The sequence below is a fragment of the Microcebus murinus genome, chromosome 7, assembly GCF_040939455.1.
Source record: "Microcebus murinus isolate Inina chromosome 7, M.murinus_Inina_mat1.0, whole genome shotgun sequence".
Taxonomy (NCBI): Eukaryota; Metazoa; Chordata; class Mammalia; order Primates; family Cheirogaleidae; genus Microcebus; species Microcebus murinus.
The window spans coordinates 36,536,781-36,556,143 of record NC_134110.1 but is presented as its reverse complement, the minus strand read 5'-3'; the positions used below and the strand labels follow the sequence as shown (position 1 = coordinate 36,556,143).

The 19,363-nt window shown below is 38.2% G+C and overlaps 1 protein-coding gene across 3 annotated transcripts in view; it reads right to left on the bottom strand.

The window, feature by feature from the left end:
- Positions 1-19,363, bottom strand: part of ADCY8 (adenylate cyclase 8) — a 235,585-nt gene that overhangs the window by 118,194 nt on the left and 98,028 nt on the right. For all 3 annotated transcript variants that reach the window (XM_020289021.2, XM_020289023.2, XM_020289022.2), the window contains exon 5: positions 11,335-11,462. In XM_020289021.2, coding sequence (XP_020144610.1) covers positions 11,335-11,462 — 128 coding nt within the window. The remainder of the gene's footprint in view (positions 1-11,334; positions 11,463-19,363) is intronic.

The window sequence follows — 19,363 nt, the reverse complement described above, 5'->3', positions numbered from 1 at the left end:
AGAGTTGTGCCCCCATTACTACTAACTCCAGAACATTTTCAGCACCCCAAAAAGAAACCCTGTACCCATGAGCAGGCACTCCACATCACTTCCTCCTCCCAGCCCTTGGCAGTTACAAATCTGCTTTCTATTTCTATGGATTTGCCTATATTGGACATTTCATGGAAACAGAATCGTACAGTATGTCATCTTTTGTGTCTAGCTTTTTTCATTTAGCTAAATGTTTTCAAGCTAAATGAAATGTTTTTCATTTAGCTAAATGTTCATTTATCTTATAACAATATCAGTTCTTCATTCCTTTTTGTGGCTGAATTCCATTGCACAGAGTGCTACATTTTTGTTTATCCATTTATCTATTGATGGACATTTGCAATGTTTCTACTTTTTGACTATAGTGCTGCTATGAAAATTCATGTGCAGGTTTTTTGGTGGGCATGTGTTTTCAATTCTCTTTGGTATATGTACCTAGGAGTAGAATTGCTGGATCTTTTGGTAACTTTTTTTAAATTTCAGAATATTACAGGGGTACAAATGATTAGGTTACATAAATTTCATTTGTATCATGCCCATCCCCCAGATAGTGTGCATTGTACCTGTTAGGTGTGATTTTACCCATCCCTTCCTCCCCCCTCCCACCTACTTGATTTTCCACGAATGTTACTTCCATATGTGCATGTAGGTATTGATTAGTTAGTTCCAATTTAATGGCAAGTACATGTGGTATTTGCTCTTTCATTCTTGTGATAGTTCACTTAGAAGAATGGTCTCCAGTTCCATCCAGTATAGTTCACTGTTTTCTAAGGCTGAGTAATACTCCATGGTGTACATATGCCACATTTAATTAATCCACTCATGTATTGATGGGTACTTGGACACTTGTTTCCACATCTTTGCAATTGTAAATTGTGCTACTATAAACATTTGAGCACAGGTGTCTTTTTATAGAATGTCTTTTTTTCTTGGGATAAATACTCAGTAGTGGGATTGCTGGATCAAATGGTAGTTCTACTTTTAGCTCTTTGAAGTATCTCTGTACTGCTTTCCATAGAAGTTGCACTATAATAGTTTGTAGTCCCACCAGCAGTGTATGAGTGTTCCTGGTAAGTAAGTGGCACATTGATTGAACATTCAATAAGTATTAGCTTTATCAACTATTACTAGATATATTCAATTTTCAGCATTACAAACAATTTTGCAAAAAAAGATCCTTATTCATGTAGTGAAATCACTCTAACTGGTACATTTTTAAGAGGAGTGCAGACTTATGAATGGTGATATTTTGGAACAGGGTGAGAAAAGGAGCTTTAGGGGGAAATAAAGAGAAATAAAGAGAGACAGTGTAAAAGAGAGAGAGAAGGGAAGACGGAGGAAGAAGGATGGAGGGGGAAGGAAGGAACAGACAGAGGGAAAGAAAGAGAAAAAAGAAAGCACAAGAAACAGAGAGAAAGTAAAAGGAAGGGAGGCTGACAGGCAGGCTTGGGGGCATTCTTGCCTCAAGTGAGTGAAAGAAAGATAATTACTGTTTTTCATTCTTTGTCCTGCCATATTGCTTGTCAGGGCAACTGTGTCACAAGGATTAAGACCTTTGCTCTAATTAACTGTTGGGGACAAACCAGTTCCTACTTGGCATTCTGGTGTCATTCCTATGACTTTTTAGCAATTGTCCTGAAAAGATGAGGCTCCACAATTTTCATTAAGATTCATCAAAGATACTTTTTATAGCTCATTAATAAAGCTATTACATATAACAGAGCCCAATGTCAACTCTGACATCTTCCTAGCTATCACAGACTCCCCAAAATAGACACAGGGTATGTGAAGAGAAGCCACCTGGAGCCACTTTTCAATCTATGTAATAGAAACTATTATATAAGCCTACTTTAATTAATTTAATTTTATGAACAGACATGCATGAGATGGCATTAAATGATTCACTGGAAAAATTATATATTCGACCTTTTTTTCTGCTATTCATTTTTAGCTAATATCATGTTTCTAAATTCAGGTATTTTTGGTGAAATGATTTTACTATGAGGCTCTTTTGATTAGGGTTTATTATCTTGTTATTCTTGGATGTTTACTGATGATTTACTCCCTCAGCATCACTTCTGCTAATGTTTTAAGGATGTAGGTGGGATCTCCTAAGTTATGCATTGATACTTTGGGTATTGATGGCAGATTTCAGGCATCAGAAGCAATGGCATAAATCTGAGGTTGGGAGGTTGGCTACCATAATGATTAAGACCAGTGGCTTTGGAGTTAGATGGTTCCAGACTGGGGCCCTTGTGCTGCCACTGAGTAGTTGCATGATCTAGGTTGAGGCACGTACACAACCTCTGTTAGCTCCAGTTTCCTCGTTGGTACAGTGGGAACCTACTTCCAGAGCTTCAATGAGTTAACATGAACCTGTATATCTGGACTATTTGTTTATTGCTGACATCTGTTCCAATGGGCTGCTCTAGGCTATTCCCATTAGTCCATGCTGCAGCCATACTTAGTTCTTCAATATTTTGCCTGTCACCACTGCTTGCCTCCAATAGTTGTTATGAGGACTTAATGAGCCACTAAGTGTAAAACATTGATTTCAGTACTTGCCATATAGTAAGTGTTCAATAAATCAAAGCTACAATCATCATTTTAATAGAAAAGAATAGAAGCCATGGTGAAGGAATAGGGTTCTGTATCTCAACTGAATCAATTCTTCCAGTATCCAAACTCGGTGCTATTTGCAAGATTCTGTTAAAAATATTTTTGTGGTGATAACATGAATGTTACACATTTGAATTTTCAAAAGAACACTCTGAAGTTGGGATCTTATCATCATTTTACAGAAGGGGCCATGGAGGCTCTAAGTTAAGTCACCCACCCATGGCCACACACCTACTAACAGGAACAGGCAGGGAACAGACTAGGGCAGCCACTGCAGGCCAAGAACCCCCCTCCCTGCCCCTCCTTGTTTCCTGAGCATGTTCTCTGTAAGTCATCCTTAGGGTGTAACAGTCTCTCTTTCTGGATATATTTGCCATGATCACATCCAGCAATGAACTGTAACTTTAATAAAGTGGAATCCTGTATGAAATATTTGGAGTACTGTCAATTAAAAAATAAGTTGACCACCATGTTAAATACTTGATTTGATTAAATATTTCCCTGTCATGTGTTGTCTGTCTCTGGCAACTCTCAGGGTCTCAGGTTTGGAGTATTATCATCCTTTCCTTTCTATTTCACGGCTGCTGCTCTATTTCAGGTCCTTTCTCCTCTCCCTCTGGACTGGTACAAAAATATCTTCCAACCAGTTTCCTTCCCCTCAGCCTCTGCTTCCTCTCCTCCAGTGTCAACTTGGAGAGAGAGTTATCCAACCCCACGGTTATCTTTCTGACGTGCAGATCTGACCATGTCACTTCTCTTCTTTAAGAGTCAGTGACTTCCTGTGCCCTGTGGGATAAAGCCCCAGCATGTCTTACACTAACCCCATGGTTTAAATTTAGAATTATAGTAATCACCACAGCCTACTCCAATGCTTGACACACACACATGCATGCACACACACAAACACACATATATATCATACATGTACACACATCTATGTACACATACATACATACCCATGTACACACACATACACATGCACATGCACACATGTGGCCTTTATGATTTTTAACAGCTGGGATTGCTCATTATTCATGCCTTTGTTTCCAGGAGAAAAAAAGACAACTTTTGCTGTTGGTCAAAAAGGCTCCTATGTAGATATTTCAATGAAAGACAAAAGGCAGAGAAAAAGGTTTCCCTCATGCTGGTACTTTTGATTGCCTTGACTCTTGCCCAACTTAGTATTTTAAAAATATTTTTATATTTTATTTTTCGTACATTGACAGATAAAATTGTATATATCTGCTGTGTACAGCATGAGGTTTTAAAGTATATTTACATTTCGGAATGCCTAAATGTAGCTAATTATTAATAACATACACATTGCCTCACACAGATATTTTTGTGGGAAGAATACATTACATCTGCTCTCTTAGCATTTTTAAAGAATGCAATATATATTGTTAACTACAGTCACCATGCTGTACAATAGATAGATCCCCTGAACTTATTTCTCCTATCTAATTGAAATGTTGTATCATTTGACCAACATCTCCTGAGCACTTCCATATCCCCTAACCACCCCATTCCTTGGTAACCAGCGTTCTACTCCTAACTTCTATAAGATCAACTCTTTCAGTTTCCACATGAGTGAGATCATACAATATTTGCCTTCTGAGCTTGGCTTATTTCACTTAACATAATGCCCATGTTCATTCATGTTGTTGCAAATGACAAGAGTTCTTTCTTTCTTCTTTCTCTTTCTTTCTTTCTTTCTTTCTTTCTTTCTTTCTTTCTTTCTTTCTTTCTTTCTTTCTTTCTTTCTTTCTTTCTTTCTTTCTTTCTTTCTTTTTTCTTCAGCTGAATAGCATTTCATTGTGTATACATACCACATTTTCTTTATCAATTTATCCACTGATGGAAACTTAAGTTGATTTCAAGACTTTGCTATTGTGAATAGCGCTGCAATGAACATGAGAGTGCAGATATTTCTTCAACATATAGATTTCCTTTCCTTCAGATATATACACACAATAGTGAGATTACCAGATCATGTGGTGGTTCTATTTTGATATTCTGAGGAACCTCCACTGTTTTCCGTAGTGGCTGTATTAATTTATATTTCTACCAACAATGTGCAAAGATTTCCTTTTTACTACATCCTCACCAACATTTGTTATCTTTTGTCTTTTTTATAATTAACCACTCTAGAAGGTGTGTGGTGATATTTCATTGTGGTTTTAATTTGCATTTCCCTGATGATTAATGATGTTGGGTATTTTTTATTATACCTGTTAGCCATTTATATGTTTTCTTTTGAGAAATGTCTATTCAGGTCCTTTGCCTATTTTTTAAAAATCAGGTTATTTGTTGTCTTGCTATTAAGTTCCTTATACATTTTGGATATTAACCCCTCATCAGATGTATAGTTTGCAAGTATTTTTTTTCATTCTGTAGGTTCTCTTCATTACACTGTTTTCTTAGTTATGCAGAAGCTTTTAGTTTGATGTAATTCCACTTTTCTATTTTTGCTTTTGTTACTCATGCTTTTGTGGTCATATCCAAAAAGTCACTGGCAAGAACAATATCATGGAGATTTTCTCCTATCTTTTTTTCTAGTAGTTTCATACTTTGGGGTTTTATATTTAAGTCTTTAATCCATTTTGAGTTGAGTTTTGTATATGATGTGAGATGAGGGTCTAATTTCATTCTTCTGCATATGCACATCCAGTTTTCCCAGCACCATTTATTGAAGAGATTGTCTTTCCCCCATTGTGTGTTCTTGGCTCCTTTGTCAAAAGTCAGTTGGCTGTAAATAAATGAATTTATTTTTGGGCTCCATATTCTGTCCCATTGGCATTTTTGTCTTTTTTATGCCACTAATATGCTGTTGGTCATTGCTATAGCTTTGCAGTATATTTTAAAGTCAGGTAATGCCTCTAGCTTTGTTCTCTTTGCTCAAGATTACTTTGGCTATTTGGAGTCTTTTATGGTTCTGCACAAATCTTAGGAGTGTTTTCTTCTGTTTCTATGAAGATTGTCTTTAGTATTTTGATAACAATTATGTTGAATCCTTATATTGCTAGTATAGACAGTTTAACAATATTAATTATTCTAGTCCATGAACATGAGATAGCTTATTTGTATCTTTATCATTTATCTGTACCATTATTAGTATGTTTATCAATTTATTTTGTCAATATTTTATAGTTTTCTGTGTGTAGATCTGCTACCTCCTTTCATTAAGTTTATTCCTAAGTATTTTATTTTAAATGTAATTCTTTTCTTGATAATTTTTTTCAGATAGTTTGCTGTTAATATATAGAAATGCTATATATTTCTGCATGTAGATTTTGTATCCTGAAAGTTTACTGAATTTGCTTGTTAATTCTAACAGTTTTGATGGAGTCTTTAGGGTTTTCTATACACAAGTCCTTGTCATCAGCAAATGGGACAATTTAACTTGTTCCATTCCAGTTTGGATGCCTTTTCTTTCTTTCTCTTGCCCTCCAATACTATATTGAATAGAAGTGGTAGAAGTATGCATCCTTGTCATGCTCTAGATCTTGGAGGGGAAGCTTTGAACCTTTTCTTTTTGAGTATGATGTTTGCTATGGGCTTGTCATACATGGTATTTATTGTTTTGAGGTACTTTCTTGTATATATAATATTCTGAGAGTTTTTTTTATCATGAAATGATATTTTAAATTTTGTTACATGCTTTTTCTGCATCTATTGAAATTATCATATGGTTTTGTCCTTCATTCTGTCAATGTGACGTATCACATTTATTGATTTACATATGTCAAATCATCCTTGGATCCCTGGGATGAATCCCACTTGATCATGGTGGATGATCTTTTTAATGTGCTGTTGAATTTGGTTAGCTAGTATTTTGTTGAATATTTTTGCATTTATATTCATCAGGAATATTGGCCTGTAGTTTTCTTTTTGTGTAGTGTATTTGTTTGGCTTTGGTATCTAGATGATTCTGGTCTCCTAAAATGATTGTGGAAGTATTCTCTCCGCTTCAGTTTTTTGGAAGAGTTTGAGAAGAATTGGTATTAGTGCTCTATAAATCTTTGATAGACTTCAGAAGTGAAGTCATCAAGTCCTGGGCTTCTTTTTGATGGCAGACTTTATATTACTGATTACTTCTTACTTGTTATTAGTCTATTAAGATTTTCTATTTCTTAATAATTCAGTCCTGGTAGGTTATATGCATCAAAGGAATTGATCTATTTATTCCAGGTTATCGTATTTGTTAGCACATAATAGTTTATAATAGTCTGTTATGATTGTTTGATTTATATTTCTGTAGTATCAGTTGCAATGTCTTTTTTTTATTCATTTCTGATTTTATTTGACTCTTCTCCCTTTTCTCTTAATTAGTCTAGCTATAGGTTTGCCAATTTTGCTTATCTTTTCCAAAAACTAACTCTTTGTTCTGTTGATTTTTTTCTCTTTCTTTTCTAGTCTTTAATTCATTTATTTCTGCTCTGATATTTATTCTTTCTTTCCTTCTACTAACTTTGGGCTTAGTTCTTGTTATTTTAGTTTCTTGAGTTGCAAAATTAAGTTGTTTATTTGATTCTTCTTTTTTGATGTAGGCATTTATTACTACAAACTTTCCTTTTAGAACTATTTTTACTGTATTTCATAAGTTTTGGTATGGTGTGTTTCCAATTTTGTTTGTCTCAAGAAATTTTTAAATTTATGTTTTAATTCTTTCATTGATCCATAAGTTGGCCAGGAAGTTATTGTTTAATTTCCATGTATATGTTTGTTAATTTTCTGAAGTTCTTCCTATTATTGATTTCTAGTTTTATGCTATTGTGGTCAAAAAAGATAGTTGATATGATTTGAATATGCTTAAATTTGTTAAGACTTGCTATATGGCCTAACATATACTCTATCCTGGAGAGTATTTCATGTGCAGTTGACAAAAATGTGTATTCTGCAGCTGTTGGATGAACATTTGTACCCCCATAATATTCTGAATTAAAAAAATAAAATATATACAAATAATATCATATACAAATAATTTATTTTTATAAAAATAAAACTTAGAGAAATATGCAACAAAATGCTAATAATGAATGGCTCTTGAGATGTAATTATGATTGATTCTTCTCCTGTTTATGCTTATTTTCTAATTTCTCTGCAAAGAATGTATATTACTTCTGTAAGAAGGAAAATAAAATGAAAATTATTAACATCTAAAAAAATCACAACACATGCAATCTAATATTATGTATATTTCTAGACTTCATAGCTTCTATTGAGTTTTCAAATTGGAATAAGTAATTTTGAGGCTGAATAAAAGAATACATTTTGTGTAAATGATAGATGGTTAAGATTATTAACTTTTTGATAAAGCTTTGATAAAACTATGTATTTGGGATTCTTTTCTACATGCATTAAGGTGCAAATATTTTCTGCTAGCCATTCCTGAAAGTACAATAGTTAACAATAAGACTGGAAACTCTAGAAGTCTGAGCCAATTGCAATCAAGGTTTGCTTAATTCTTCTGTTTATTCTTCTGTACCATGATTTCTTGCTAACTAGAAGAATTAATGCTGGACCTCAAGTCACCTACATTATAATCAAGGAGTTGTTTGGGTATTAATAGACTCTGACTCATGCAGTTAAAAAATATCCTCCTGAATTGTCTTATCCTGATGTAATAAAAACAGCTCTTAATAAACTAACAAACCAGAAAGCCCTTGAGTCACTTTGACCTATCCAAATTTCACTTCTCATTGTCTAACTCCAAAACTCTGGAAAGGAGACCTTAAATTGGATAACATGGTCAGGATGGATAAGGTCTTCTCCAGAAAGGGAAATGACAGTGCTCTAAGTATCTTAACACATTTTGATTACAGGTGTTCATTTATATTTCAGTATAATCTCTGCAACTTATCTTTTGCTTAAGGTCAAGATACAAACTCCTATGCAATTTCTGCAGAAAGTTTTGCTATTTAAACTTGATTTTTTTTATGTGGTTATAAATCACAGATTTTCAGAACTGAAAGAGACTTCAGAGCTGTCTGACGTGGTTTCCTTATTTTGTAGGCAATAAATCCAAGTGATCTCCGTAAAGGACACACATGGACAAAGGTCCCCTGGTGACATGTTTGTTACTGTATTCTAGCATGGTGTCTGACACATGATAGGGCTCAAAAAACATTTGTTGACAGAGCTACTGATTGACAGAATAAGGTGCACACACCTAATCGGTTGTAGAGATCTCCAATCTTTTGGGTGTCGGTACCATTGATTCCCTTGATACTAGTTAAAACATTATTACAATTCATCCTAGTTTTCTGGGCAAAACTCTCAAGTGTCAAAATTAATAGTCAGAAAGCATCTGTAACCTTTTCCATTTACCAAAGGGGAACTCTGGCTCCTCTCTCCATAGTCCCTAAAGGAGGCAATTTTTAAATCTCTACAGAAGAAAAAGCAATAGCGGAGACATTAGCAGTCTCTTTAGCCACCTACCTACTTGTTATTAGCGTGATGAAGGGTTTGGTTTCAATTAGACACTTTGTAGAAAAGTACCATATATTTTCATCTCACCTGCTTATCTCCTAAATCCTCTTTTTGGGTTTATGGGAGACTTTCAGAGAATTCTCTCAAATGGGGCATGAGAACTGTGAAATTGCTTTCCAGTGATTTTCATTCCCGTGAGGACAGATGGCACAAAAAGATGTGATGATTGAATATTTTGCTTAAGATATGATAAAGGTCTACATGTGCCTCTCAAAAGGTGCTGTCACTATGGCACATGATTTCTGCTGATGGAAAGGCACTAAAAGGATTTAGAAGATTCCTAGCTTCCTTGGCCCTCACTGGAACAGTAATGTGGCAGTTTTTACAGTCTTGGACGCAGGCAGAATTCTTCTGGGCCCACCCGCATCACCAAGCTGGCCAGCCCAGAGCCAGGGAGGGCTGGGACTCATGGCCAGATAATGCTTAGAATTATATTAGATATGGCACAAAGGGAGAGGGAAAATGTCTAGAGTGTTTTTGTCTCCTGATCCTCAAATTCCTTCTCTTTTGAATGAAAGAGTGAAAATATGATCTTGCCCAAACAAGAAAGAAATTCCAAATTTTGGCTATAACTCACCTAGACACATGGCCTCTGGGTCCCACCTAATGGTCCACTTCTCTGTGTCCTCCCTGACGGGCCCCTGCTGCTCATTTGCTGGAGCAATTGCACACCCAGCTCACTGGGTGCAGAGTCCAGCAGAAGGGCCTGCAGCTCTCCTATGGCACCCTCTGTGAAAACACTGTTGAGTGACTATCTTTGTTACTTAACTTCCACTTTGGGAGGTTGTACCCTTGTTGCCAGCTGTTCATGAAAGCATTCTTTCACAAAATATGGTCTTCATCAGGGGATTTTCGTGCTAACTTCTGGGAGAATATAGTTTTCCCTAGTTAGTTTCCTTTGGGGAAAATGGGGTTGTCTATGAAATTATCTTTTACTGTGGTCCAAGTGAGGTTTTGCAACGATAAGTTCAAAGATGTGAAGCTACATTTTCAGAACGTTTCTATTGCAATGATTGTTCCCTGCTTGCATCCCACCTTGAAGAACTTGCTCTAAACACAATGTTTTTCAAGGCTGGCTGTACGTTCAGCTCCTGGGAGAAGCTTACAAAATCCCATGCTCTACTCTAGACTAAGTAAGTCTGATATTTTGGGGCCACCATCCAGGGACACACATATACACACACATAGTTTTTTATACATATATATATATAGTTATACACATGTATTGCTACATATATGAAGGAATTCTGCCTGTGTATTCTCTCGTTACTGCCTTTGCTGTGGTTGTGTGAGGATGGGACACTTAGGCTCTGCAACTAATTTGGAACCCTGAGGAGAGTTCTGACAATACTGAACTTCTACTCCAAAGCCATACACAGTCTGGTTCCAGAGTCCTCAGCCCCAATAACTCCTTCTCCCTTTATCAAGCCTCTATTTGTCAGACATGCTGACCAAAGCCCAAAGCACTTGCCACATACCCATGAAGCCAGCTCTGGTGGCAGCCCTTTAATGATTTCCTATTGCCTTCAGGATAAAGTGCAACCCCATAACACGGCTGAGAAGGTCCTGCATGCCCTGGCTGCTCCTAGCTACAGTCCATCTGTCACCACCTTTTCCACCCCAGGTCTTACCAGCTGTCACTACAGCACATCCTGATTTGTGCACATCTCCAATCTCTCTTCAAAGCTCTACTCTGTACCTCCAGGATCCTGTTGATGTCCACCCACCTTTCAGGAAGCAGCTTAGACATCTCCTTTCTGGAAAGCCTTCTCCAACATCCTAAATTGAATTAACTGTTCCTTCTCTATTCCCCCAAGCACCTGGATTTGATTTATGACAAAGCTTATTATGCCACACTGAAACCGTCTATGCATTCATCTCTCCTTCCGCACTGTAACCTCATTGAAGGCAAGGGCTATGCTCATCTTGTTCCTTGCTACAGTTCCACAAGGACATTTATAATTGAAACTTGTAGCACAAATAACTAAAAGTGAGATAAAGTTAGAAAATAAGGAAGCTAACAGGTGTATTGATTTATATGAGAGAACCAATGGGCATCTATTTCTGTGAAATAAATCAAAGGCTCTGCCTTTCACCATATACATGGGTTTCCACAAAGGATAAATGGAGCTGTGTGTCTTTCTCATCATGCACATGGAAGGCTCGGGAGATAAGGAGGAGATCACTAATTACCTGATGGTTTTGATCATGCTGAGGCCCATTTCAACACAGCAGTGGGCATGGTCCTGGCGGGGCTCAGGAAGTCCAGAAACGCAGTAGTAGCAGTCCCCCAGGATTTTAATACGTAGGCAGTGATGCTCCTGGAAGGAACAGAGTGGGAGGGAAAGGACTGTGTCAGCAGAAGGATTGGTTCTTCAGAAAGGCTTGGAAAAGAAGTGAGCAGCGTCAGGTGATCTGCAACTTGGAGCCGGGAGCACCTACCTTTGCAATGCACCTCCCCTATCTTCCCAGGAAATCAGGGGTATACCCAAAACCGTGTTTGAAGGGCCCAGAAGTGGTGGGGAACCATGGAGAAAACTGGATTTTGAGCTCAAATGTTACATGGCTGCTGCACACTAGCTCTGTGACCTGTACACCCATCACTTGGACAGTCCCGGCAAAGAGTGTCCAAAGTGTTTCCCTGGGAATCCAACCCCCAGCAAAGCAGTGGCTTCCTTCTCAGAGCATGTCTGTGAAATAATAGCTTTTAGCAGTCTTTGGCTCAAAAATAAGCACTTAAAAATATAAACCACTTAGGGATGCCTATTATTTCAACTCTATTTTAAGTTCCTTTCCAACTAGGATATTGGCACCTTAAGAAGAGGCGCTATGTTTTATACATTCTTTTATTCATTTATTAATTCATATGCTTGTTCACTGAAAAAACAAAAGTCAGTTGGGCACCTATAACAACTCAAGCATCTTCCCTGACACAAAAATGATTAATAGTAGCCCCTATTATACTCTATATATTAAACAGAGTTAATCTTTACAGCAACCCTGTGAGGTACAATTTTTGTCTTCATTTTGTAGGCAAGAAATAGGACAGTTGTTAGTTTGGTGGATTCCCAATCTCGAGGACACAATTCTTACAAAGTTCAAAGAGCAACAAGCATCCAGGAAATGGAGCATACTTTTATATTGGATGGGAAGCAGCCAGATGTTGCAGATTTTAGAGGAAAGAGAACTTGAGGCAGGACAGCATGAGGACTATGAGGACTGGCTTAGGAGTTGCACTGCACAGGATCAAATCCCAGAAAACACCCCATCCCCATCTTTGCCATGAATGTTTGGATAAATTACTTATCCTCTGAGTTTCAGCTGCCTCATCTGTGAAGTGAAGGTAAAAATAGGACCTGTCTCATCGTGTGATTGTGAAGATTAAGTGAGATGATACATGTGAAGGCTTAGCACAGGGTCTGGCAGATGGAGGACTAAATTAATGCTGCCTCTCTCTACAATGACTTGGACTCCAGGCTTAGCTCCTTCATGCATATTTTTGATCATGGACAGGAGACTTTTCCTCTTGGTTTCCTTATATGTATTGTTGGGACTGAATGATCTCTGAGATGCCTTCTAGATCTCAAGTCCTAGGGGTTTATGGCTCTATGGCTTGGTGGATGTGGGCTTCTCATAGGGAAACAGGTCAGGAGAAGCAGAGTTGTTGACAGGCAAGGGCCCATGGACAGACCAGCAGCACAGCTGACGCCCTTGCGGTGCTGAGCTGTAAGGCACTGTGCTGGTTTCCTAATCTCATTGGGAGTTGAGCCATTATGTCTGTGTAACAAATGAATGAAATCACCTTCCCAATAAAAACCAAATATCAGACAGGGAAAAGAGAATCAGACCTGGCTCTGGTGCTTCCCCATCTGGATCAGATTTCTGGGGCCTTGCCAACCTTCCTAAATGGGCACAGATGCAATCTTAGATCTCTGACAGCAAGCAAAGCCACCCCAGGATTATTTATAGGAGCTTAGGGTTCCTGTCTTCAATTTAGCTAATTTTGCAAGAGAGCTGACGATGATGTCTGACTGATCAATAAAAAAGTTCAAGGCCTTCAGTTGTTCCCTCTAAGATCTCTGGAGTATCTTGAGTAGACTAGAACTTAGAGAGTCTCTTGCCCATTGGTCCTAGCAGTCCCAAGATTTGTGGAGTCCTTGGGACCATTATAAAAAAATCAGAGGGTCTGGGGGACTGTTATGGGGTACAATTTATTTTTTTTTCCAAAGAAGTATGAAAAAACCATCAACAAACACACACACACACACAAAAGCCACCCAAATTTTAGCTGCTATTCCCATCATTTACAAAAACAAGGGTATTTTTAACACCAAAAAAAGTAGAAAGACATTCTCAGAATGAAGGGAAGTTCTCTACTTAAATAAATTTAACATCACAAAAACTCACCATCTTGTTCCTATCTTTGTTTTCAAGTCTCATACCTATAATTTAAAATTTCCCAGTTGTTGTCTGTAAAGGAGAATTTGAGAACCAATGTTCTAATCCCTTATTCTGATTTTGCAGATTGGAACACTGAGGTGGGAAGCCAGAGGTTGGTGATTTCATCTGCAAATGGTCTTTGGGGGGCAGAGCGTGGTGTGAGAGACTCAGGCTGATGGGAGCCTGGTGCTGTCAAACGCAGGTGCATGGATCGGCCTCCCCGTTGGCTATGGGAGGGCTGAGGGAAAGAGGGAGACCAGAAAAGGCTTTGGCCTCAGAATTAGACATCTACTTTCCAGTCCATTTTACCAGCTGTAAGACCTTGGATAAGACACTGAGGCCACTGTATGTGGGCTTCAGTTCCCCGTACGTGACAAGTGCCAAAATAATCTATCTTGTCCTTAATACATAACAGAGTAAGTACGGCCATCACTTAGCAATGGCAATAACAACTGACGCCTGGAAGTAGCCTTCTCAGCATTCAGCCTGCTGCTCCTTATCTTTTCTTCTTGAGCGTCCCAATAAAGCCCTGAACATTGCAGGGCAAGTAGAAGTCGCATCTGCTTTATAGATATGAAAATCTCAGTATGAGACAGATGAAAAACTTCCTGTGCCACAGCTGAGCTGGCCAAAAGTCACAGTCTGGCCCATATGTTCTACTCACCAACTCCTAATCTGTGATTGTTCCAAGAAAACAGAGGTGATAGCACTTTGGAAAAATCTAAGTGGGGACTGGAACTAATCTTTCTTGAGCACGCGCCATGTGCCAAGCTATGTGCTAAGAGCATTGCATCTATCTTGCTTAGTTTTCATAACTTTCTGTGAGGCATGTAGCAGGCTTAGCAGGGAAAGGCCATGCAGCAAGTAAGAGGCCCAAGTGGAATTCAGACTGTGTCTGTGTGACTGTGGGACTCCATGCTCTTTCTTTACAAAATTGCAGGAATTATGGTGAAGCTCAGAATGGCAGCTCTCCTGACAAAAGTGTGTTTTGGTAGGAGATTGTGTAAAATGGTTTATTACCTTTCTGGGGCAGACAGTGAGCAATGATGTGATAATGTTCACTTTCAGGGTTAGTTTTTCTTGTAAACAAAAGGTGGAACTGGTAGCCCCCTTGAAAATCTGTGCCCCAAATAAATGGTATGTGCATATGTGTGTGTATACATATATGCAGATATATTATACAGAATATATTTTATATATAAAAATAAAATGTGTATACTATACATAATATATTACATATTTCATATATAATAGATATAGAGATATGTAAATATCTCTATATTCATATGTATGTATGTCTATAAGTAGATATAAAAGCCTAGATTCTTATCTCTCAATTTCTGTCAAATTGCAGACATATTTTTCTGGTTAAATCCTATGAGCTGTCAGATGATTTGACAGTGTTATCCAAGTAAATTCTTTCTACCAGAAACTGCCAGGATGCTTTGGGAAAAGATATTTAAAAATAAAAATAAAGCATGGTGAGGGTCTTCTTGCACATTTTTTTTTTTTTTTTTTTTTTTTTTTGAGACAGAGTCTCACTTTGTTGTCCAGGCTAGAGTGAGTGCCGTGGCGTCAGCCTAGCTCACAGCAACCTCAAACTCCTGGGCTCGAGTGATCCTTCTGCCTCAGCCTCCCGAGTAGCTGGGACTACAGGCATGCGCCACTATGCCCGGCTAAATTTTTTTTTTTTTTTATATATATATATCAGTTGGCCAATTAATTTCTTTCTGTTTATAGTAGAGACGGGGTCTCGCTCTTGCTCAGGCTGGTTTTGAACTCCTGACCTTGAGCAATCCGCCCGCCTCGGCCTCCCAAGAGCTAGGATTACAGGCGTGAGCCACAGCGCCCGGCCTGCAAATTTTTTTGAGTCTTATAATCCTTTTCCTCTCATCTTGATGGTTTTTATATTATAAAAATATTGAAAAAATCCAGAGAGTTTGTGAAACCACAAATGTAGAGAGTAGATCAAAATTAGGAGCTACATGCACCAAATTATTAAAGATAGTTATACTATGTGGGGAGTAGAATCACAGGGATGAATACTTTCTGTGCTATGTACACCTTTGATGTTTGAATTTTATACAATGAACAAGTATTACTTTAATAAGCAGAAGAAAATCAATAAAAGTGAAAAAAAGACTTTCAAAACAAAAACATTAGTGTCATTAATGTACTCTTAAATAGAATTATTTAAAAAATACTGACAAATTTTTATATTATTTAATCTAATTGTAATCACACCAGTAATACATGGATATGTAGGACTGGTGAAAATGAAACTGTAGATAAGGTCAAAGTCCCCTCGGACAGTCTCTTCTCATCAGACACACAACGCCCTGGAAGTCTGGTGTCATGCCCCCTCCTTGGGTGCTGAGTGCTAAATGTTCACATATACAGTACATGTTCACACATATACATTATTTTTTATTCTCTTTAGCCATAAATTTATCATACCATGTTTACAGATCTGAAGAAAGTTTTTTTTTTTTCAAGTAGCAACATGTCATGAAATTCTTTCTATGTCAGTACAAAAAGAGCTATCTCATTCTTGTTAATCTGTTGATTAGCTTTCCATAGTATTGGGTTTGTTTTTTATTGTTGGGAATTTAGGTTGTTTTAGGTTTTGGCAGCAATTTAAGAAAAGTTTCAAGATGTAATGATGTCAAAAGTGCAACAATACATACATTCTTTGTTTTAAGGCCTTCATATTAGTATATATATTCTACATTCCTAATTTGGATGGGGAATGGTGAGGTAGGGACAACTTTATTAAAAAAAGTTCAAAGACTAGTGTTGCCAAAGTTTGCCAAGGGCATTACTAAGGGTTAAAAATGTTCTACAGTGAGCAGCTTGAACCACAAGGGCACTGAGAAATTCAACCAAACTAGGAAGAACTTTAAGAGAAGATTTGAAGTTATCCTTGCATTTTAATAACACAGTGAATAAATGGGCACAGTGTATGCCATTTACATGTAAGATAGGTTCTCTCTCATCTTTAATGTAATGAAAATCTGTAGCAAAGTATCCAGACAAGGCAACTAGAGAGAATTATAGAGCTGCAGAATTTTGATGCTAAAAGACACCATAAAAAGTACAAGTCCAATTTTCTTTCATACAAAGTGGAGCCTATAACCCAGCTGGTTAAGTGGCTACCTGAGGTTGGGGCAGAAGGAATTTAAGTAGGTTTTCTCATTCCAAGGTGAGCAGAATTGTTTTCACTGGCAGAGTTTCTCAAACATTTCCAAAGAGAGTCCTCTATAGTAGCAGGTACTGATGCACATGGGTTGAGTGGGAGCTGGGGAAAGGGGATTACTGGGAACTGATGTGTAGTAAGGATGTATTTTGAGCCAGCCTCTGTGCTGAGACAGTTCACATAAATTTATCCTTCATTTCAATTCTGATGGGAAACTGAGACTCAGATGATTTGCTCAAGATACATTCAAGTCAAGCCCGTATTTGGTTGTCATCCTTCCTGTGCCCTGCACGAGTAGCAATACCTCTACCTCTCTACATCTTGTCCCCCAGCCTCTACAATGCCTGAGGAGTGGCTTAGTGGTTGGGAGCAAGCAGCCGGCCTCAGTTGACCTGGGTCTGAATCACAGACACACCACTTACTGCTGGTTCTGGGTAGATTATTTTCCTTCTTTGAGCCTTGGCCACCCATTCTGTAAAATGGAAACAATAAAGAATGTTCCTTGTAGGTGTTTTGTGAGAACTAAATGAGGCAATCTAGGAAAGCATTCAGCACAGTGCATAGCATCTGCCAGGCAGTTTATGAATGTTCAAGATTCTTATCAAAATCAATAATATATATACTCCATCATATATCTGTGCTTAACTTGTTATTCATTTTTTCCTTTAAGATCTTTTAATAAGGCTTATATCCCAGATGATAGACTATGGTTTCCTGCATGCTACATGTCCCCACTTTGGTTCTTCTCCCCCACTGTGTATGTGATAATGAGGGTGGACAGCCCCGGCTACAGAACAAAGTCCACACTCCTTGAAACATTGCACCATGCCTTCCAAGATTTGCTTCTCCTTTCCTCTTCAAGCTCATTTCTCACTGGAGTCTCCCATGCCCTTCATGGCCTAGTGATTTTTGACTTTCTTGTAGCTTCCGGAACAAGCAGTGCATTTTCACACTTCCTTGCCTTGGCATCATGGCTCAGCCTAGAAGTCACATTTTTGTATAATCTGGTGCCTAGAAAGCTCCTGCCCTTCCTCAAAACCCAGCCTGCCTATGATTTCTTCTCTGGATGCTGCCAGGCATTCCTCTCTCCCAAGCATCTGACAGCTCCTTCTTTTGCCCCTCAGGACTTCTGTATCTGCTGTTGCTTGGACCACACCACTGCAATTGATATGGAGTTGTCATCTCCCTTGCCAGACTCTGAGCTCCTGAGGGCAGGGACTGGTTCTGTCTTCCCAGAGTCTTGCATGGTGCCCGGCACATAGTAAGTACTCAGTAAATATTGGTTGAATAACTTGAGTTAAATTTTACTTTATTACCCATTCTCTGGATCAGGGGGTTACTGTGACACCAGAATTTACCTTGACCATACCTGTCAGTTCTCATTGGAGGGATATTTTTGTTCATCTTGGCCTCTTTGAGCAAAAATATTCAGGGCCATAATAGGAAATAGAATAACTATTTGTAACTGACACCAACCACCACTGGTGCACTGCTTGGTAAAGTGTGTATGTTAGCACCAACTTCAGAGGGCTGTAGTGAGAATTAAATGAGACCACATACAGCAAATGAGAATTCATTTTCAGAGTATCAAAATGTGCTCATTTGAGGCTGCCTCACTCCATGGGAGATCTATTCACACTTGCATGTAAGGACCACTGATGCAACAATAAAAGGGAATGGTATGCATATTTTTTCCCCAATCCCCTGCCCTCCAGGTAAACCCAACTCTCCCACCAGGAGGAGACCTCAGTTTCTACCTCCTCCGTTGCCCATGACAGCCTCCCATCTAATAGCTGTCCAGTGGCTACAATTTATAATTGGGTTCTTTGTTGGGTCCCTGCCTGTGTTGCTGCCTCATCTCCACCACTTCCTACCATGCACTTTCCCCTCCAGGGAATCTCTTCTTGTTTGTCCACATATACAGAGTAATATCTTTATTCTTGTTCTTTCCTCTGCAAAATATCCTTCCCTGATTTCTTCACTTTATTAATTAGTGCATAAATTACATACAATATAATTCACCCTTTTGACAAATGTATACAGTCATGCAGGCACCATAATCAAAATGCAAAGCAGCTACAATCACCCCCCAAATCACCCTACCCTGTCCTCCTTTGCTATCCAGCCACTGACTCCATTCCAAGCACTTCTTGCAACTACTTATCTGTTTTCTGCCTATGTGATTATAGCTTTTATAAGATGTCTTGTAAATGGAGTAAAAAATATCTAGCAGTTTGTATCTGGCTTCTTCTACTTGGTATATTGCATTTGAGATTCATTGATGTTGCATGTATCAGTGGATCATTTTTTTTTATTGCTGAACAGTATTCTAAAATGAAATAAACAATTGTATTTGTCTGTCTCATTTTTAAGACTCAGCTTAAGAGTCACTTTCTCTAGGAAGTCTTCTCTGATCCAAGGGTTGTGTGTTGTCTCTGTGTTCCCGTAGTCCCCAGACTTACCTTCATCACAGTGTATAGCACATTGTGAGTTGATTACCTATTTATGTATCCCTGACTAGACTTAACTCTGGGAAAGGAGGAAGTGCACTTTCATCATTCTTATGTTCCTAACACATAGCACCAT